Consider the following 21,542-nt stretch of genomic DNA (forward strand, 5'->3'; position numbering starts at 1 on the left):
TGGGCGTGGCAGCCCTGCTTTGCGGCTCCATTGCACACTGCCCTGTGACCCATCACCCCTTTGTCCCAGTGATATTTTAAGTGTATTGTGAGTCAGTTCTTCCTGTCTCTGAAAAGGTGTTCTCCCAACCACACTTTCATAAAACAGCGTGGACACAATATATGAGTAAAAGAATGAGTGAATGAATGGATGAGTAAGCGGGGGCCCAACTAGACCATGTGACTCAGACTCCGTGAGCAGCCGGGCAACATCCCAGGAGCCAGTGCGCAGGCCACACTCCACCCCTCGCTATCCTCTGTCCAATGGCTGGGATTGTGAGGTGAAAGAGAATGTGTGCCCCGCGGGGTCAGAGGCTAGCAGTGCTGAATTTGTCCTAAAGCTTGAAGGGACACTCACTGTAAATCGTAGAGATTGCTCAACCCTATACCAAAAGGAAAACAAAAAGTTCATCTAAAAAACTGCTCAAAAACTCGCTGAGCTGAAAGGTGTCCTCGGTCCTCGGCTACGGGGCAGGTGCTTTCAGATCCAACTAAGGCAGTCCAGAGCCTCCCTTTGCTCCGGGCAGTGCCCCTAACGAGTCGGGCGTCAAGGGTCACCACTCGCGAAGAATTGAACTAGGCTAGAGCGGTGAGAACAAGGGACCGAGAAGGAGCGGCCTGAAAGCCGCACAGGGTCAAAGGTGAGCTTCGCGCAGGAGGGCGGGGGGGGGGGGGGGGGGGGGCGCCCGAGCCTTAAGGGGGGGGGCGACAGCATTGCCGGGGCTCCGCCCACAGGGGGCGGGGCTCCGTAGGAGAGGCGGAGCCCGTGCTCCTCCCAGAGGAGCAGGGCTGGTCACGTGGGAGAGGGAGGTGGCGCAGGCGCCGAGGAGCGCAGGCGCGGGGGCCAACGCTCGGACGCCTGGGCGGGGGAGGGCTTGGCCCGCCGGCCTCCAGGCGTCGGGCCTGGGAGCAGGTGGGCGGGGGAATGTGGTGCGAGCTGCACGCGCGCACGTGACATCCGCGGGGGCAGGCCCCGCCACGGCGCAGGTGAGGAAACTGAGGCAGGGCCGGGGAAGCGAGGCTCGGTCGGCGGCGCGCGGGTGGATCAGACACCGGCTGTATTAGGCCTGCCCCTTGGGCGGCCCCAGAGTCCGCGGGAAGCTCCCGCCGAGCCGCCCGAGCGCGGCCGCACCTGCCGGGCCGAGGCAGCCCCCACCCCCACCCGCTCCCGCGACGGATGCTGTTCCCGCCCGGCCCGGTTTGCAGCGGTCAGCGGAAAAACCGCGTGTTGGAGGTCCGAAGACCCGGGGCCAGGACTGGCGCTGGTCTGACTGGCAGACTCCCCCACCCCCTTCCCAGCCCCTGGCTTGGAGTAAGGCTGATGACACCGACCCGCCTGAATTGTTGGGACAGAGACCTGAAAAAAAGGACTCTGCCCTGGCGCTCTTGCCCCGCGGGGGGCGGACCTGGGGGCTGTCCGGGGGTAGGGGGCGGAACAGCTGCAGGTGAGCGACCCCGGCTCTGCCCTTGCCTTAGGGTGTGTGCTTTCATAGGGTCGTGTGTTTTATGGGGCCACGGTTTTCTTCGGAATCTCAGAGACACCTGCTCTCTCCTTCCCCTAAAGGTTACACACTCCTGACAGAGTTGGGAAGAGTCCAAAGTGTACATTTAAGATCCCTGTGCTGAAGTCTAGGAATGAAAAGACCAACAAGGCACCGATCTGACAGTCTCGAGATTGTTGCAGGGGTGGAGAGGTGAAGGAGATGGAGAAAAGATGGTTAAGGTCCAGCCTGACAAGGGCTCTGGGGAGGGACCACCCCCCGGGAGTCCAGAAGCTGGATTGGGGTTCGGACCCAGCGGACTCTGGGCCTTTTTTCCTTATGAATGATGTTCCTGCAGCTCAATTACCTAGACTTCAGTTTTGTTTATTTTCATCTATTTTCCTTTGAGCTTGGCAGATGATTTAAAAAAAAAAAAAAAAAAAGAAAAGAATCGCTTAGGATTTATTTTGAAAAGCATTGTCCAGGAGCCAGCTTGGATGCTAGTTTGCATGCTTCTGCTCCAGCCCAGTCCTGGAGCCCGAGAATGGGGATGTAGAGTGCAAACCCTGACTCCTTGGAACATACCCAGTCATCGGAAGCCCTCCATTTCATTCATGTACAAACAGCATTTTTGGGGCAATAGTTGACTAATCAAGAAATGAGTAAGAGTTATACATCATATGTACATCACTCTTTGTAAGGTAGCTTACAAAGCGCCATCCGGACATTTAATCTTTGGATTCTTACAACCCTGTAGAAGGTAATTCGGGAATCATTCCCGTTTTATTGTTGCGAAAACAATGCCTTGTTCAGGTTCTCCAACCTGTAGGAATTTGATTTAGATTTCAGTTCCTCTTGGTGTGGCTCTTCCCATATCCCCTGCCTGTTTAAGGGTATGCTCTTTCATTGAGATCTTATGCATTGTTCCCTAGGGGTACAGAAGACATTTCTGACAATTGTCTTATCAGCTTGTGTCCCTTAATTGGTTCTCGGAAAATTTGGTTAGGATTAGAATTCTGGGTCTTGAAACTGCAAGCTAAGTTCTTGTCTCATTGTGAAATGTTGAGCTGAGACACTCCAGGTCTCGCTCTGCTGAGGCTTGTGTGGCAATAACTGTCCAGAGGCTGAGGGACCCAGCCTCATCTCTGATTTCAGTGGCCTCTGGCACAGGACAGTAACACATGGACAGTGCCCTTTGCCTTCTCTGGTGCTGTTAGTGCAGACAGGCTGCAGGAGGGGCACAGCACTATAGAGTGGGCAGTTAGGCCAAAGGGGCCTAAGACACACCAGGTTTCCCTCCAGACCTAGAACTTTGCCCCAGAGGCAGGTCTGTACTGACACAGCTGGGGGAGCACAGCCGGAGAAGTCCTTCAGTGTTTTGTGTTCTTCAAATGATCTGCCCTCAGACCCAAGTGAATCTGAGCCTTGCAAAGAAGAGAAAGATAATACCTTAAATTCTGTAGTACTTTATTGTGTAGATATGTGTATGTGTGTGTGTGTGTATTCTTCCTGATAACTCTTTAAAAGTTCCCTTGTTTTTAGGAAAGAGATGCTGAGGGACAAGGTGACCTCTCAAAGAATGAAAACCCAGGATTTTTGTCCAAAAGCCCAGGGTCTTTTGTGGTATCGTCCTTGCCCTCCCAGCCACCCCCATATGACTTGATAGAGCTGGTGTCCTGAGCCCAGTTAGGAGGCCGTGCAAGCAAGGGGCAGAATGGCCACACGTTTGGGGGCACCTCTGTAGCTTCAGTCACTGATTAGAGGATTTGTCTTTGTCTCAAAGTTTCCCAGTAACTGATTTTATCCTCTTCTTCTGCTTTCAGCATCTATTCAGAACTTCCTGACTCTGGCACCTGCGAGGACGCCTGGGCCACAGCTGGGCGGACAGTCACCCCGAGGAGCCCAGCGGGAAGTTGGAGACTGAGGCAGGTAGGCGAGAGCTCACTGTAGGTGGCTAGGTCCGTGGTCCTTGATGACAAGGGTGGGTGGGAGCGCATCCCCTACTGCTCATGGGGCCCTGCGGTACCCATGTCACCAGGCTGCTAAACTGGTATTTTCAAGCCTGTGCCTGTATCATCCAGAATTGACAGGACCTTGTTACTGTGGGGAGGAGAGGTGCACAGTGGCCACTCAGCTGAGAATGAGCCATGTGACCCTTACAGAAACATTTGGCTTTGGATTATAAGCTGCTTGCAAAGCCCTGGGCCTGGGAAGGATAGGTATACTCTCTAGCCACAGATTTCCCGGGCCCTGTTCAGTTGCAATTTTGCTTTCAGCCTTCTTCAGGCCAGCAAGCAGATTCAGGAACCTTACCGCTCCCCTGCCTTCCTGAACCCTGACCCCCCTCCCCACACTCCACTGTTCCAGCTTTGCAGGGGTGTCCAATGGAGGATAAATAATCATGGATTGGGAGTTGGAAGACCCAGACCCAGCACAGCCACTGACTAGCCCTCCCCCATGTGACCTCGGACTAGCTAGCCTCTTCTCTGGGCCTTAGTTTCCTCATTTGCTCAGTGAAGGAGGGGCTGAACCATTCTGGGGAGGAAGGATTCCCTGGGCGGGGCTGGGCTGGGCAGGTGTACCCTCTCCATATAGAATATGTTGTCTCTACTTGTTTCAGGCATGAATTATCCCACCCAATGCTGATACTTTGTTTTATGAAGACTTTATCAGTTCCTGCCCAGAGGCGGCTCCTTGAACAGGCAGGAATTAGGCCTGGGGAAGCAGAGAGTGAGAATGTGCACACCCAGCAGGAGAGCGGTAGCAGCAGGTGCCTCCATGGCTTTCTGGACATCAGAGCTCTGGAGTTGCAACTGTGCGGTTACTTTAGAGTCTTCGGACATCTGAACTGGGGCAACCTCATAGATTTGCTAGTTCCTTCCTCTGTCTGTACACAGAGTCTTTATAGCTTACGTCAGATCGCCTTGCCGTTGAGCGGCAGAGCTATGACCCAACCTAAGATCACCTAAACCCCAGGCTTGAGTGTTTTATTTAAGGTCAAGCCAGCCCTGTCCAAAATTACTTTCTGGTACGGAGTTGAAATTGGGTGACTCCAAATCAGTTCCAACATGGAGTTTAATAAATAGCGTTCAGATAATTTCGTTAGACATTGAATACCTACTGATTACCAGGAATTGTGTTAAATGTCGGGGATGTGGGAGTGAATGAGACAACAGCCCTGCCCTCGGATTGCTCCAGCATATTGTGTAAACAGACATGCCAATAGCTAAAATACACTAAGTCCGTTTGCTTGTGCAGTGTGCAAAGGTCTGTATATGTCTCCACGAGCATGCATGCTATATAGTCAGAGGTGAGGGAACAGTTGATTGTCGGGGCATTCAGGAAGACGCTTTGGGACAGAGTGTTATTTGTGCTGGGCCTTTACATAGTTGGCATGGGGCAGGGGAGGGTCATTCTGGGCAAAGGAAACAACACGAGCCACAGTTTGGAGGCCTAACAAGACATGTTTTCGTTCTTGTACAGGGAGTGGTCAGCATGGTGGACCACAGCTAAGCTGTGAAGGGTCCTGTCAGCTGTGCCGAGGAGTTGTGAGAGCCCAGAAGCAAGGCAGGGATGCGAGCGGGTCAAAGTGTTTTACAGTCACTCTGGTTGCAGCATGGAGAGGAAGCGGTAGGGGACCTAGCTCAAGCCAAGCCTGTTCTGTGCTGTGGTTACTGAGGGAGGCCAGCACAGGGTAACAGGGTCCTGAGCACAGAGAGGCAGAGGAGAGGATGAGCGTCAGACACGTTGCACAGGCCAGATTAGATGCGGGTGACAAGGGAGAATGAGTGTGGCTCTCAGCTTCTGGCTTGAGCAGTCAGCTGGGTGCCCGTCATTCACTGAGCTAGGGAACTCCAGAAGAAAAACGGACTGTAGTGGATGTCAGTTTTGGACGTGGTATAACAGAGATGACCTACGGAACCCCCAAGTGCAAACTTTAAGTCGGGAACAGCAATAGGAACTTTGAAGTCAATAACAAGGGGTGGGGGTGAAGCGCTGGGAGTAGGTGAGGTCGCCCGGGAACAGGTGGGGGTGGGAGGAGTCACCTACGCAGAGGAACAAGAAGGGAAGTCTAGGAGGCCTAGAGGACAGATAGCTAGTGAGGGGCCTCAGTGGTGCCGGCTGACCGCCTGGGTGTAGGGTGAAGAACGGGGCGAGTGGAAAAGGGGACGTCTCCCTTGGATTTCAGTTAGTGTGAGGCATGGGCCGCGTTGAGGGCTTCACCTCCTTAGTCTGCACCGGATAGCAGGGAGGGTCTGCTGGCACTTTGTAAATGTTACGGTCTGCATGACTGCAAGTGACTCAAAGTTTGTTCAGCTATTTGAAGGGCTGGGGGCCTTGGCAGCTCTCCATGATGTTTTCTGGAGATTGAGTATTAACAGCTGAAGGAGCCCCAGGGTTTCTGGGTGGCCTGGTCCTGCCTGTCGTGTGAGTGAGCGAGCTTGGGGCCATAGGCGGGACTCCAGGGCCCCGCCTCCGGCCCTCCCCTACAGCCTGATTCCCGCCTGCTCCTGCTGGGTCAGCCTCTTTGTCGGCAGGAGCCTGGAGTGTGCAAGCTGCAGATGGTGAGTGCCCTGCTCCCAGGTTTGCACTACGGAGGCTGGGGAGAAGGGGCCATGGGCAGGGAGTGGCTTGTGGAGTCCTGGGCTGCAGGGAAGAAACACTCTGGAAGCTGAAATGGGGGAGCAGGGGATAGAGTTCCGATACAGACCCAAGATATGTGCAGACTCCAAAGTGAGCTGTTTTTGATAGACCCACATGATGGCACTGGAGTGCTTTAAGGAGCCTCAGCACCCACCTTGGCAAACCACCCCCCACCTCATTTTGGAATAAGGAAAATGGGGCCGAAGGAGGGATGGCCCCAGTTTGGCCTCGGGAGCCCAGCTGGGTCTTGTCCCCTGACCGCCGTGCTCTTTCCCTCACCAGAGCTGCTGCTCTGGGCTGCCACAGCTGTTGTTTGTCTGTGGGCTTATCACTCTTCACCTTCTTCTTTGGGAGAGGACTGGACGAGATAAGTCCCGCAGTGGGAGCGGAGTACTGAAGCCGGGGCAGGTTGGGGCTGGCTTCTGTAAACAACCTTGCTATTACCTCTTAGGGAAACTGACCTTTCCCTTAATGGATGGGGATAGGACGGGGAGGACAGAGAAGGGACATCTGTCATGTGGTAAATTTCCTTTAATGGTTTGGCTGTATTTGAGGACTGAAACAAAAAAGTCCATCTTTTTTAATGCTCTTTAAGACAAAGGGGATCCTGCCCCTTGACCCTCAGAAACCCACAGATGAATGTGTGGGGAGGCAGTGTACGCAGCTCGAGAGACCCAGCGGTCTGGGTCCAGGTCCCAGTACTGCTGCCTGCCGGCTCTGTGACACTGCGGAGTGTCCTGAGCTTCTCTGAATTCAGTGTTGTCAGCCATAAAACAGGGTAATGTCTGCATCATAAGACTATTGAGTGAGTGGAATTAGGCCATGAGTGTCAAGTGACACTAAATAAAGGCTGGTTTACGGGCTTTCCCATCTCTCGCACTGGCCTTAGAGGCCCATGTGAAAATGCTTTGTTCTGTTTGGAGAGTAAGGTCCCCCGCCCCCTCCCCTCTTTTTGTCGTGGGAATCGCTGTGGTTCAGGATTCCCAGTCAGTCTCACGCAGCAGAGAGTTGGAGTGCTACCTGCTCCAAGACGTGCCGGGATGGGGATTGCTTTGTAGCTCAGGGGGCTTGGCCGAGGGGCTGGGCCTGCACATTCTCTAGGTGTTTCCAGGAGCCAATTTTCACCCCTTCCTCCAGCACAACCCCCCCTCCCCCCCCCTCCCTCGCAGAAGAGCCTGCTGCCAGAGGCCCACTGGGGGCGGATGTTCACGGAGAGGCCCGACTCCCCTCTGGAGTTACTGCTGCTCTCACATCTTAGTGCTGGAAGGCCTGAGAGTGAGGTCCATGCTCCTCAAAGGGATGGTTCTCTGCTCAGACTTCCTGGTTGGGGGCCTGAGGTGGGGGTGGGGTGGTAAACCATACTCCTGGGGGTTTTGAATCCCACATCTTGTATTCCAGCTCTTGAACTGGAGGTAGGGGGGTCGGGGGCCTTTGGTTCATGGAAGTTTGCCTTCTTGGTGTGCCTTGAGCGCTGATATCCACCACCAGCCTGCCTGGTCTCTCCCAGGCTTACTCAGCCCAGACGGGGCCCAGCCCTTCCATCCTGCCCACCCCCCCCTCCCCGAGTCCTACGCCAGCTCCAAAGCCACTTCCTTCTGGGTGCTTCTCTGGCTTCCCAGATCGGATGGAGCTGGCTTTCATTCCCCATCGCTTCATGTTCACACCTTGCCCAAACTGCCTCACCTTGCCGCTTGAATTTCTGTTATCTGTGTGCTAGGCCTGTGTGTCCTCGAGGACTGGGTATCTTTTAGTTGTGTGTCCTCCCAAATTGCCATTTATCAAACAGGTCGGTGTTGAATAAATGTTTGGAAATAGATGTTGAGTCTCATTGAGTCCTGTTCCCTTGCAGTCGCAAGCAAACAGGCTAACTGGCTGTGGGTGGGAAGATGGAGCCTGTTGGCCTCTAAGAGCAGCAGGGGTGTGTTGGGGGGAGGTAGAGCTGAATGTAAGGATCCCTGGACTTCCTGCAGTGCACTGAAGTGTTTCAAGAGTTGAAGCGAGTCCCTTGAAGGGGGGATGTAAGCTGGTGGTTGTGAACTGTTCAGAACTGGTTTCAGATCTGTGATCAGAAACCATGCCATATGCTCCTGAGTCATCCACATATGTCAGAAACCCAGGGATGTTTGGGACGCACGTCAAGGTGCAGAAATTGTTCCAGGCTCTGGGGAGTCTCCTGTTTACAGCAGGCAGGCGAGAGCTGTGGTGGTTCCGTGAATTCCCCCAATTGTTCTGCGGATTATAACCGAGTAATGTGTAACTTTGCTTCATAAAAGAATTGGAAGCCAGCCTGTGGAAGGTTCTTTCCTGCTTGGTCCAAGAACTTGGGGTTTCCATAAGTCGCTGTCGTCATCATTCGGTTCCGTTGAGTTCATCCGAGCGCACAATTATGGAGAGCCCGCTGTGTACCAAGCAGGCACCGTGCTGGGCGTGGCATTTCAGACACAAGCTGAGGGACAGAGTCAAAAGTACATAGGTCCACATCTTGGGTGGAGCACATCGGAAGTGTCACAGAGGCGAGGTGAGGGGGACCGAGCATCTCTTGCGGGTGGCAGCCAGGGTAGGCAGAGCATCCAGGAAGCCTTCTTGAGGAGGCGTCCAAGTCCTGAGGGGCAGAACAGATGAGGGAGGACATTCCAGGCAGAGGCGTGGACTTGTGCTCACCGGTGAGCCCCTCTGTCCCCCACAGTGAGCTGAGAGACCGGAGGGCGCAGCTCTCCCAAGCCGGCCTGCCCTTGTCACCGTTCTTTATTCCGTGGCTTCCTGCCAACCAAGTGCAAAACCATGAATTCTTTGCTCTGAGACAGTGCTCCTCAAACTTTCGTGTGCATGTGAACACTGCCTGGTCTGATGAAAATGCGCTTGATGACTCCTTAGTTCTGAACTAAGGGGTGAGGTCTGCATTGCAGTGTGATGCCAGTGCTGCCAGCCAGGGGGCCACAGTGAGTGGTGAAGCGGGAAGAAACTCCTCTCTCTGGGCTCCTGTCCCTCGTGAGAGAGGTGCCTCAGCAGCCCCCCTCCCCCAGCACACACACACCAGCCTCCCCTTCTTTTTCCCCTTCCAAATTCCTCTTTCGGAAATGCTGTTTTCATTTGGTCATTCCTCCTCGCCACCCTCCACCCCCACCCCCTGCCTGGAAGTTCCCTTTTGTTTCTTAACTCAAATCTGAACTTTTCACATTGGCCTAACACAAGCCTGGCCTACCCTGTCTTCCCAGTCATCACCACCAAATGACTCCCAACCCCACCTCATGGCAGTGGACCCCTCAGAGCCTGCCCCTGGGCGGTGGCATGTGGATTTCTGGGACTCCGCTCAGTCCTTTGGAGAAATTTCCTCCCCAGCCAAGCACTGTAGGGGAGACGCAAGTCTTCGGTTAGGTGGGCCGCACGCACACCACCGGTCTATACCCGGTGATCTCGGCACACATCATGGGGGCACTTTGGGAGGAAGGCCCCAGTAGAAGACCCTGGGTTGGCAGGAGGACCATGGGAGCAGGTGTTTTAAGCAGTTGTCAGGAGAAGGGAGGCCAGCTGGGGTACCTGCTACCCAAGGGGTGTGCTGCTTCCAGGGGCTCCCGCACAGAAGCACAGGGCTCCCCAACCGGAGGAAGCCGTAGGGAGGCACCCGGGACTGAGCTGGGAACGAGGCTGGGTTCTACGGGACCCGAGCGGAACTCCCATTTCAGTTGCAGAGCCCCGTGCCCCACGCAGACATCTTTTGGCAGCCCCCCTGAAGCAGACACCCGGCGCCATGCCCTTTCTTACACGATGCCCGCTCTCTCGGTCCACTCCCCTTCTTTCAGCAGACATCCGTGTAGCTCTGTTCACAGGGTGGAGAACGTCAGGCTGGACGCTGGTGGTCAGTAGTGGCCCTCTCCGTTAAACTGTGTCGTTTCATAGCTGGTAGATATTCAGAGGATATTTACTTTGCTGCCGACTATGGTTTTATGTATTCTTTTTTGATTTCTGTTTTATTTTCACCGTGAGCCTGTTTTATCTGTTTAATGGAGGAAATATAAAGCTGTTTGCCGTTGAGAGAAATGTACTGAGATCGCCTGTCTACCAGGAGTGAGGCCCTGCTGGGCACTGTCTGGCGGCTGGAGGAATAGTATGGTCTCTGTTTCTGAGGGAGTCACAAACCAAAGGGGAAGAAGGATAAGATAACAAAACAGTGTGATTGGTGTACTGAGTATCCTTTGATCAAGGAAGAGAAGGCTGCCCCTCCCCAGGGAGATAGGAGCCCAGATTCCCAGACTGTGAGGGAAAAGCAGGCACCGACACAGAGGGGAATGAGGAAGGAGGCTGCCGCCAGGGGACCCAGCACGGACACTCCACACAGTCGGGAGGCTGCAGCCTTGGGCCTGGGAGAAGGAACAGCCAGAGAGGCATCTTAGAGGGCTGTCGTATCTCTGTTCTCGTGCCTGACCCACCAGCCAGCTCCCTGCGGCAGGGACCTCCGTGTGTCCCTTGTATCCCCAAGCTCTTGCACCAGCAGGTGCTCCGCAGCCCTGGTCTGGTCCCGACTCAGACACGGCCGCACCCCTCCCCCTGCTTCAGGCCTCCTGGTTGGCTGCCCGGGGGAGGCTTGTCCGGAAGGCAGGTTCCAGCTCTCTCTCGACGTGAGAGCAGTAACATCTCCTTCCTCTCAATCTCCAGAAATGTCTTTCCTCCAGGATCCGAGCTTCTTCACCATGGGGATGTGGTCCATTGGCGCCGGGGCCCTGGGGGCGGCTGCCTTGGCACTGTTCCTGGCCAACACGGACGTGTTTCTGCCCAAGTCCCGGAGAGCGACGCTGGAGTATCTGGAGGACATAGACCTGAAAACGCTGGAGAAGGGTGAGCCCTGACCCCACTGGTCTCAGTACTTTTCCAAGGTGCTGGGATGCCGTCTTCCTCATTTTTTTCTCATAAAAGGGCCCTGGCTGTCTCTCGCTTTTTTTTTTTTGTTTGTTTGTTTTAATTGAAAAGGCACTATAACAACATTAGGAAAAATCTAAAGCATTTTAAAGCATTTTAAAATTTACCGATAATCCCATTGCCCCCACACAGTAATCATTTTTACTTTTGCACATCCCTTCCCCTGTGTACACAGTATGCCGTTGTGATCTCGTTGGACATGATATTTTACATTTTAGCTTTTTCTTATCAAGAGTGTTTTTCGCTTTCTCTTGTAGTCTTTTGGAGCTTCACAAAAAAAGGAGTTCCTGGGTCAAACACATTTGAAAAACACTGTGTATGCAGTTCCTTGTTCTGATGCTCAGCACAGGACTTGCTTATTGAAATGCGGCGTCTGGACTGTCACTGGTACGGGCACGGTCAGCCCTCACCTGCGGTGCAGACGTACATGGAGGGGTGGGAAGCACAAGGTCGCACCTTTAGAAGGGACCCACCCATCCCCTCTCCTTGGGAAGCCCACGTGGAGTGCCCAGTGGACAGCTGAGAGCCATGGCTCCTCTGCCGCCTCACCGTGTGCTCGTGGCACTGGATGGGGAGCCCAGCGGGATTTCGGTGATGCCGACGGTGTGGGTGCAGTTGGCCTGAGTTTGGTGAAATTTGGGTCTCACGGAGCGGGTGGTCTCCAGGTTGGCCCTTCACAGGGAGGCCATCGTCAACCCGCTCAGCAAGTGAGGAAGCTTGTCGCGGGGAGGCAGGAGCTGTGAATGTAAGCTTACCACAGGGATCGCCTCGGAGGAAGGCTGAGAAGCCCTGCAGAGGGACACCCGTTTGCTGCGTTCAACTCGAGGCCTCCCAGTCTCACTTGACTGCAGACCCACCCGCTCCTTTTCCTCACATAGCATCCCAGAGGCACGTGGTTTCCTCTGAGGTTTCTCGGAGCCCCTGCAACAGGGGCTCCTGCTCGCTGAGCCCTCACTAACGCTGTGTCAGCAGACACCACGGTGGGCACTTTTCTACCCACCTTCTGATGCCCCTGCAGCCTCCGTGGAGCCGCTAGGTGTCCACACTTATAAGGAGACGGGGTTTCGGGAGGAGCTGGTGCGTGCCTGAGGCCACACGGCCAGATGCGGGCCCTGTCTGACCACGGACCAGCCAGAGCCGCAGAACCGTACTGCCCTGGGGCGTTTCCTCGTTGGAATCGTTCATCTTCTGCCCTGTCCTGTGAATAATACTGCAGTTAACATATTTAGGTCAAACAGTTTTTTCGTTAAAAAAAAAAAAATTTTTTTTTTGTAGAAATTTCTGTTGACTTAATCCCTTTGAATACTTTTTTTTTTTTTTTTTAAGAGTTAGGGTTTTTTTTCGATCAAAGTGCAAGATTTCTTTCAGGTTTTGGTCATGTGTCTGTCCTAAAGGATCATGACAGCGTCTACTGATACCAGCAAAGGAATTTGCCAGTTTTCCAGAAATGTTCCGGTCTGGAATGTTCAAGTGTGCAAACAGATTCTTATGAGGGAGGGCCCTTTTGGGGGTATAGTAGGACCCTTACACTGTATTAATTTTCCTCTGAAGGGTGAGCATTTCCTCCATTTCCTGTTTGGTATTTCCAAGTCATCTGCTGGGCTGGTACCATTTATGAGCTGGCCTCTGGTTGGGGCCGGGCTGGGAGGAGATGGTGCTGAAGCGCCTTTTCTTCTCCTCAGAACCAAGGACTTTCAAAGCAAAGGAGCTCTGGGAAAAGAACGGAGCGGTGATTATGGCTGTACGCAGGCCAGGCTGCTTCCTCTGTCGAGAGGTGAGTACACAGAGGCCCTGTGCGGAGAAAAGCACCCTAGCCAGCGGGACCAGCACATTCCCAGACAGGACCAAGGGCCAGTAGGCCCACTCTGACCTTCAATCAGCACTGTTATTTGCTCTAGGTATTTCTTTTGACTTATTCCCTGTTTGTGTTCATTTGAAAATTCACCATATCTTGGGGTTGGCAAACACACTTGAGTGTCTTTTGTCTCCCTCAAGCCTTTATGGACAATCTGTGTCCGGGGCCATCTTCTCATTTAATCAGGGATGGGGACCGGGTCCAGCTGTGTGTTCCCAATGCTCAGCGCAGAACTTGCTTATTGAAATGCGGCGTCTGGACTGTCACTGGTACGGGCACGGTCAGCCCTCACCTGCGGTGCAGACGTACATGGAGGGGTGGGAAGCACAAGGTCGCACCTTTAGAAGGGACCCACCCACCCCCTCTCCTTGGGAAGCCCACGTGGAGTGCCCGGTGGACAGCTGAGAGCCATGGCTCCTCTGCCGCCTCACCGTGTGCTCGTGGCACTGGATGGGGAGCCCAGCGGGATTTTGGTGATGCCGACGGTGTGGGTGCAGTTGGCCTGAGTTTGGTGGAATTTGGGTCTCACGGAGCGGGTGGTCTCCAGGTTGGCCCTTCACAGGGAGGCCATCGTCAACCCGCTCAGTAAGTGAGGAAGCTTGATGTGGGGAGGTAGGGCCCAGCTTTGTCACTTCACAGGTAGGTAAACCAAGGGCCAGAGTGCTTTGGTGACCTGTCCTGGTCACACAGTGATAGAAGACCCAGGTTCTGAGGCCGGCCCTGCCTGGGGGAGAACTGGGAATGAGACAGCATCGCTTCTCACGTGGTGGCCGTGGCCCTGTCCGCATCGCCATCCTCCATCCAGTTGTTCTCCCCGAGCCTGAGGCTTTCCTTTCAGCCTTGCGATCTCTGTCCTGCTTGTGTGGCTGGGCTGACAGAGAATCTCCTCCCATTCGGGGCACTTCAGTGTGTCCTCCAGGGATCCCTGGAAAATACAGCTTGTTTCCCAGAGGAAGAAAGTGAGGGACAGAGGTTGTGACAAAGCCACGCTGCTGCGCGAGGCATGTCCATTTCCTGTTGCTGCTGTAACAAATTATCACGGACTTGGTAGCTTTAAACAACACAAATCTATTAGCTAACCGTTCTAGAGGTCAGAATTCTGAAATTGGTCTCCTTGGGCCAAAATGAAGGTGTCAGCAGGGCTGCATTCCTTCTGGAGGCTCTAGGGGAGAAGTCATTTCCTTTCCTTTTCCAGCTTCTAGTGGCCATCTACATTCCTTGGCTCCCGGCCCCTTCCTCCGTTTTATAGCCAGTGATGACTCAACCAGGCTTTCTCGCATTGCGACACCGTGGCACTGATCTCTGCTTTCCTCTAACACGTTTAAGGACTGGTTGGGGCCACCCAGAAAACACGAGATCGTCTCCTTTAAGATCAGCTGGTTAGCAACCATCTGCTGCCCTAACCCCCCTGGCCATGTCACAAAACAGATTTACAGCTTCCTGAGATTAGGATGTGGACATCCTGAGAGGGTATTATTCCTCCTACCATGGGAAGTGAAACCCAAAGTCAGGGCTTTTGGTTCAAAATCTGTGACGCCTTCAGATACCAACATAGAGACCTGTTGTGACTTGATTTCCCAAAGCAAGTTAAACCCAAAAGATGCCAAGAGCCAGTGCCCTCCCTAATTAGCACCTGCTTGCCTGTCCCCCAGTCTCCGCCTGGGAGAGCACTTTGTGGAAAACATGTGGTGGGTGGCAGCCTGGGTTCTTTTGAGTGGCCCAGAGCGGAGGTGTGGAAGGTGTGTGACTGAGTTTCCACATCCTGGCTCCATGCAGTGACACGCCGGAGTAAAGGGCCCAGGAAGAAGGAGTAAACCCTTGCGTCTCACACACAGGTGGTCTTTGACCACAGCAGACCTGTAGTCCTCTCTACTGTAGGGCAAGGTTTGCAGAAAATACTCACTGAAGCTCTTGATAAATCATGGTGAATCCTGCTTCATTAGCTATCTTTGTGTCTGTGTGTGTGTGTGTGTGTGTGTGTGTGTGTGTGTGTTCTAGAAAACAAAAGATTAAAGGTAGTTGCCACCATACGGCACCGCATTTGTATTGGAGGCAAGTGGGCTGCTAGTTCTTTAATTCTGACACCAAATGGGAAGGATTTGTTGTTAACAGTGAAGATTTTCCATGATGCACGTGGTTTCCTTTCTTCATCCAGCATGTAATTCGTGAGAATCAGGATGTCTGTACTTACCAGTTCAGCTGTGTTCTCCCACTATCCGCCTTCCCTGTCGGATCTTTCCACCTGGTTCCTAGTACCTTCCACGTCTTCAGCCATGTGCCGGGCACGGAGGGCTACAAGAAACGGAAGATGTAGTTTCTGACTATGAGACACAGTGAGGAACTTGAGTGACAGTGGCCAACTTGGTATATACACAGACTCAGTTCTGAAGAAGTCCACAAGCACGAGAGATTGGGTACCCACAGAGAGCTGGGGCTCTAGTCCAGGCTCCACTAGCCAGGGAGAACTTTCAGTGCAGGGACGGCTTTCTGGGGGTGGTGATTGGAGCAGGAGAGAAAGGAAGGGTGTTGCAGTCGGGGGAGCCCGTTGAGCGACGGTACGGAGACAGCTGTTCCCCCGGACAGAGGGGAGTTTCTGTCAGGCCCCTGCGCTAGTTTGGTCTAGTGCAGGGGAGGGGCTGGGAGATGAGGTGGGGGAGAAGCATCGTTGCTGCTACAAGCGGAGGACCGTGTCTGGGTGCAATCTCTTAGCTATCGGCTGCTCCCCAGGCCATGGTTAGGACGCCTGTAACAGAAGCTTTCCTCTCCTTCCCACCGTGGAGAAAACCAGAAGCCTGGGCTGAGGAGGGGACCTAACACCCTACAACGGAGGCCTCGTGCCCAGCTGGGACAGGCTTATGCTGGGCTACACAGGCCGCAATTGTTTTGGGCATTGTTACTTTTGTTCTTCTGCATTCAGTGCCAGCCACACTCTGGGCCTGTAGGGAAGTGGGTGTCGGTTGGCTGCAGAGCCACCCGAATTTGTGCCCCTGATGTTCCCTGTCTTCTGCAGGAGGCTGCGGACCTGTCCTCCCTGAAGCCCAAGTTGGATGAGCTGGGAGTCCCCCTGTACGCAGTGGTGAAGGAGCAGATCAGGACTGAAGTGAAGGACTTCCAGCCTTACTTCAAAGGAGAAATCTTCCTGGACGAAAAGGTCCGTGTGCTGTGGGTCTGTGGACACGGACTGGTGGGCCTTGTGCTCAGGTGTGGGGAGTTCATTGGCCCAGGGTATGTCTGGCCTGGAGCTGGAGGCTGGCCTCCCTTCCGGCCGCCCTGAACTCAGAGAGGCTCGCCCAGCCCTCTGGGCAGAGCATGATGGGACACTTGACGGGTGTCCTCTCGGGTGATACTTGAGCCCTTCCTGAATTGTGACCTGGGCATGGAAGCCTAGGAGATCGCCGCAGCCCTGCTGGGCTCTCGCACCGTGCAGGTGAGGGCCGGCACGAGCCCCTTAATTCACTGCAGCCGTGTTTCCCCCCCCTCTCTGCTCTCACCCATGCAGGATGTCGGACTGTTCCCACCCTATGGACACAAGAGCCCTCCACATGTCTAGCAAGGGGTCAGAGTCAGAGCGGGCTCGAGTTTGTCGAGCGTGGGTCCACCCCACAGCTGGAAGCTGGCCCTGGCAGGGTTGTCTTTCCCTGGGCAGCCGGGCAGGAGCCGCATGTGTGTTAGGGCCGGGGAGGGGACGTGAAGCAGCAGACTTTGCGCCTTTGAGAACGTCCTGTCGGGAAGCTTTTCTCCTGGGGGGCGGCAGGCATACGGGCTGCTCACAGGGGCTCTGTCTTTCTCGCTCTTGCAGAAAAAGTTCTACGGTCCCCAAAAGCGGAAGATGGTGTTCATGGGATTTGTCCGTCTGGGTGTCTGGTACAACTTCTTCCGGGCCTGGAACGGAGGCTTCTCTGGAAACCTGGAAGGCGAAGGCTTCATCCTTGGGGGAGTTTTTGTGGTGGGGCCAGGAAAGCAGGTAAATTCCTCGTGTTCACGTGTGGATCTGTGGGTGTCTGTGTCTGTGGGAACCAGACCCTGATGGGGGTGGTGACTTCCTGTACTTGGAATCTTGTGGTTTTCCGTCCAGAAAACCAGGGAGCATGGGAGGGGAAAGGGAGGGGAATTAGCATTTGTCACCCATCTGTTCTTGAGTCACCTCACCCTCGAATCTCCTCACTCATCACAGTGATTTCCTGAGATGGTCCGGAACTTTCGCAGGCAAGTAACTTGGCCTGAGAGGGGCGGGTGAGCACCCGCAGGAGCACAGCTCATCAGCACTGCCAGGGCCTGCACCCGGCTTTTCTGATGTCAAGTTCTATCGTCTGCACTTGAACAGAAGCAGAGTTTTTATTCTGTCAAGAATGTATTCGCTTGCAGTTTTCCCAGGCCATCGGGGATGGACAGTAGAGAAAAGTAAGAGAAGAGAAGGAATAGAAACCGGCCTAATTAGGGGGAGTAGCAAAATGTGGGAGGCGACAGCACTTTTCCCTGTGGGGCGCCGCCCCGGAGACGTAACAGGCTTCTCTGCAGACAGGCTGCTCTGGGCCCTGGCTCCGGGGATCCAGAGGCAGCACGGGGACCCTGTGCGCCCAGGAGGCAGGTGGTTGGGTGCTCCGCAGAGACTACGGGCAGCCTCGAGCTCTGGTGACCCCCTGTGCTGGAAGGCAGTGCCAGCAGGTGCCTGCCAGATGCAGAGCAGGGGTGGGGTGAGGTGCGTGCAGCTTCAGGGCCCTGACTGGTGGCCCGACCTCAAGTCCTGTCTCTGCCAACTTTGGGCATGACATTAACACTTGGCCTCGTCTGTAAAAAGATGGCATTGTTTGCGTTGGTGAATCTCCCTACTAACATTAATAATTGCGTACCCTTCAGGGCACCCGGGTGGCTCATTTGGTTTAGCCTCCAACTCTTGGTTTCAGCTCAGGTCATGATCTCACAGTTTGAGAGTTTGAGCCCCGTGCCAGGGTCTCCCCTGATGGTGTGGAGCCTGCTTGAGAGTCTCTCTCTCCCTCTTTGTCTCTCTGTGCCTCTCAAATAAATAAATAAATAAACTTAAAGAAAAATAAGAAATAATTTCTGGGCACCTGCGTGGCTCAGTCAGTCGAACTTCCGACTTTGACTCAGGTCATGACCTCACAGTTGGTGAGTTCGAGCCCTGCATCGGGCTCTGAGCCTGGAGCCTGCTTCAGATTCTGTGTCTCCCTCTCTCTGTCCCTCTCCCTGTTGCACGTGCTCCCCCCCCCCCCAAATAAACATTAAAAAAATGTTTTTTTAATAATTTCTTATTTTTCTCAATATGGGAGGAATGAAAGCTAGTGGGAATAGAAATCCTTAATTTTTAAGCTTTACTTCTAATCTCTTTCTTTTAAACCTTGGTAACTGCTATTGCTTGTCTGTATTAGAATCTAGCATGGGTTGATGTCTGATTTAACATGAACCTATTTGCTTCCTTTCTGGTAAATATATTAAAGTGTCTTAGTGATCATGGCTGCCAGCAAGTGCCTCCTAGTTCTGGGTCCTCGTGTACATGATCTCATATCTTCCTCACAAGCAATCTGGGATGTTAGGTATTTTTATTCCCATCTACACGTAAGGAAGTGAAATATGAATGATCTGAAATAACTCAGCCGAGAGCTACACAGCTGCTTAGTGGTACAATGGAAATGGAACTCAGGAACTCAGATACGTCCTGCTCCAGAGACCCCACTGGTCCCCTGCCCATAGCCTCTCTTCAGAGGTGGCTCCAAAGACCCCTTCCAGATGCCCTTGCACTCAGGCCACTTGCTGAGAGGCTCAGTCGCTCAGCTTCTTCCAGCTCTGGCGCTACCTTCCCTCAGCCTCCAGGGCAGGGCTTAGGTCACCTGGAAGCCTTCTCTTGCCTGTCAGTGACTCATCTGGTGCTCACAGGCTCCCCAAGCCTGGCCGGCACATTCCCTGTGTTGCTAGGTGTGTTGTTTGACTTTGTTGGTGCTTCCCGAGGCCCTGCCTTCTTCCTTCCTGGTGGAAGGTGGCCTGGGCGGGCGGAGCTTCAGGACTTGCCTCCGTGTTTCTTTCTTCTTCCTTCTTTTTCTTTTTTGTTCAAGTAGGCTTCACGCCCAGCGCGGAGCCTAGTGCGGGGCTTGAACTCACGACCCTGAGATCAACACCTGAGCTGAGATCAAGAGTCAGACACTTAACTGACTAAGCCACCCGGGCGCCCCTACCTCTGTGTTTCTTGAGGGCAGAGTTTTTGCGGTCCCACTGAGCCAGCAGCCACTCAGTGGGGATTTCCTTTGGAATAATAATCTTTAAAGCACACTTACTTTAAAGAAGTAATGTGTTTTCAACATAGCAAATTTGAAAACCCCACAGAAGGTGAGGAGAGCCATTCTGTCAGCTCAGCCACCATGCACAACCCATTAGAACAGCACAGAGCTGAGCTGAGAAGCCTTTTATTCTGTTTAGTTTAGAAAATGGTGTCTTACTAAACGAGGTACTCTTTTTTTCATTTAATGGTGTATCATGAACATTTTCCACGTCATCATATATTCTTAGTATTTGTAGTGTCTGCATATACCACTTTATTAAACATGTAAATAGAGCTTCCCGATCTGTTTCCCTGTGGTCACCACAGTGTGGTGGGACTTTCTGTTTTTTTAAAAAGTCTGTACCAGGGCGCCTGAGTGGCTCAGTCGGTTGAGCGTCCGACTTCAGCCCAGGTCATGATCTCACGGTTTGTGAGTTTGAGCCTCACGTCGGGCTCTGTGCTGACAGCTCGGAGCCCGGAGCCTGCTTCCAACTCTGTGTCTCCCTCTCTCTCTGTCCCTCTCCCCCTCATGCTCTGTCTCTTTCTCTCAAAAATAAATAAACGTTAAAAAAAATACTTTAATAAAATAAAAAAGTCTGTATGAATAATGGTACAGCAAACATATTTGTTTGTTTATTTATTTATTGTTTGGGTTGAGTTCCCTGATGTCATGGGTCAAAGAACTTGTTAAGAAGGATTCCTCGATACTGATCTCAAACACGCTGTTTTATGTTTTTTACCACTTTAGGGTACCTTGGTATATCCTCTGTCTCAGAGCATTTTGCTTCACAGTATCAGGAGCGGCCTCTGGTTTCTTAGGAAAACTGAAAAGAGGGTCTGTCTCCCTTTTCAGATGCTCATTCAACCCCTGCCAAAGCCTGACCTCAGAGCTCCACCTCCACACCTTGAGGCTTTTTGTTTCTCTGGAAGCTCATCCTGTGGAAACTCTCTTTTCCCGGCATGTTTGTTTACTTCACTTCTATCTGTAGAGCCTTCCCTGGTCACCCCCTCTGTTTGATCACTCCTGACTCCCTCCTTCATTCCTGACTGTGCTGCTTGTACAGTCCAGCCGTTGTGAGGTAGCCTTCCCTGGTCTGTCTTCGCCCCCAAAATGGAACCCTTCAAGAACAGAGCCAGGCCTGATTTGGATCTCTAGTCCCTGCCGCCCAAGCTGCCGCTCATTGTCTGTGTCATGAACGAGTGACTCACAGTGAGGACTGATGTTTCCTCTTGTTTCTTTTCAGGGCCTTCTTCTTGAGCACCGAGAAAAAGAATTTGGAGACAAAGTAAACCTGGTTTCTGTTCTGGAAGCTGCTAGGAAGATCCAACCACAGACTTCGGCCTCAGAGACAAAGTGATTGTATGAAATTGCCCAGCTCAGGGATAACTAGGGGCACTCACCTGTGTCATGGGATGTGTTATGGCTCTACTCATGTCCCTAGAGAGTTAGAAACCCACTCATGCCATGTTCTCAGTAGAGATCATTAATGTATTTTACTATTGTGCTCCGTTTAGGCCCAATAAGGCAAAACAGCCCCCAAACAGGATTGATAAAAATCCAAGAAACCAGTGAGAGTTACTTCAGCTGAAACCTGGAAAATATGAGGCTTACTGTTGACTGCTGCCCCTCCTTACAAATGTACCTGGCATGTGAGTGCTGTTATTTAGAGTGGTTTTTATTTTCACATCTTCAAAATTCTAAGAAAAGTTGATTGACTGAAAGATTCAGGATATAAAGGCTTCGGGCTTGTGTGTTCTCCATTAATGACCTGTTATACGCCATTAAAGTAATACTCATATAAAGGAATTGAAGTGCTCTGGGTGGCTTGATAAAAGTAAATTATAAAGTGAAATCTATGTTTTTCATTGTCTTCCATTCTAACCTCAGAGGTTTGTTTTTCTAGAAGAAATGATCATCTCTGGCTCTAATAAAATTACCTATCAGAAATTGCCTGTAATACAAGTCTTTCTGATAAACCTAACAATAAAATTATTCACTGTCATGATGGTTGAATTTAAATTATTGGTGCCAAATGGAACACGGAACATGAAAAATCAGCATTCTCCATGTATATGGGGGTAAAGGTGGTCGGCGGGGAGCTCCTCTAGTTCTGGTGCTCTTAAGAGGTTTGCAGACCACCAGAGAAATTCATTCTGTCCTTTGTGTTAGTGATTTTGCTGTCCTTCGGGGAATGACTTTGGTGTTTAACATTGGTAGCTGCTTTCCTACTGATAGTCTTTCAGCCTAATTTGGTGAATGAAGAGGAGAAGGGCCAGAGAGGATGAAATCTAATTTTATTTTATTTTATTTTATTTTATTTTATTTTATTTTATTTTAT

At 52.6% G+C, this 21,542-nt stretch overlaps 1 protein-coding gene across 4 annotated transcripts; it reads left to right on the forward strand.

The window, feature by feature from the left end:
• The first annotated feature begins 907 nt into the window (after window positions 1-907).
• PRXL2A (peroxiredoxin like 2A) lies at window positions 908-21,209 on the forward strand. Of its 4 annotated transcripts, none has more exons than XM_049645287.1 (7): window positions 908-1,025; window positions 3,343-3,448; window positions 10,817-10,996; window positions 12,760-12,851; window positions 15,943-16,083; window positions 16,732-16,896; window positions 20,448-21,209. In XM_049645287.1, the coding sequence occupies exons 3-7, from the start codon at window positions 10,819-10,821 to the stop codon at window positions 20,559-20,561; spliced, it is 690 nt and encodes a 229-aa protein (XP_049501244.1). In that variant the 5' UTR covers window positions 908-1,025; window positions 3,343-3,448; window positions 10,817-10,818; the 3' UTR covers window positions 20,562-21,209. The 4 variants fall into 4 exon arrangements, with proteins under 4 accessions (XP_049501244.1, XP_049501246.1, XP_049501242.1 ...); XM_049645289.1 differs by having other exon boundaries at window positions 909-1,025; window positions 10,834-10,996; XM_049645285.1 differs by lacking the exons at window positions 908-1,025; window positions 3,343-3,448 and adding an exon at window positions 5,991-6,084.
• The last annotated feature ends 333 nt before the right edge of the window (window positions 21,210-21,542 follow it).

The sequence above is a fragment of the Panthera uncia genome, chromosome D2 (genome assembly GCF_023721935.1).
Source record: "Panthera uncia isolate 11264 chromosome D2, Puncia_PCG_1.0, whole genome shotgun sequence".
Lineage (NCBI taxonomy): Eukaryota > Metazoa > Chordata > Mammalia > Carnivora > Felidae > Panthera > Panthera uncia.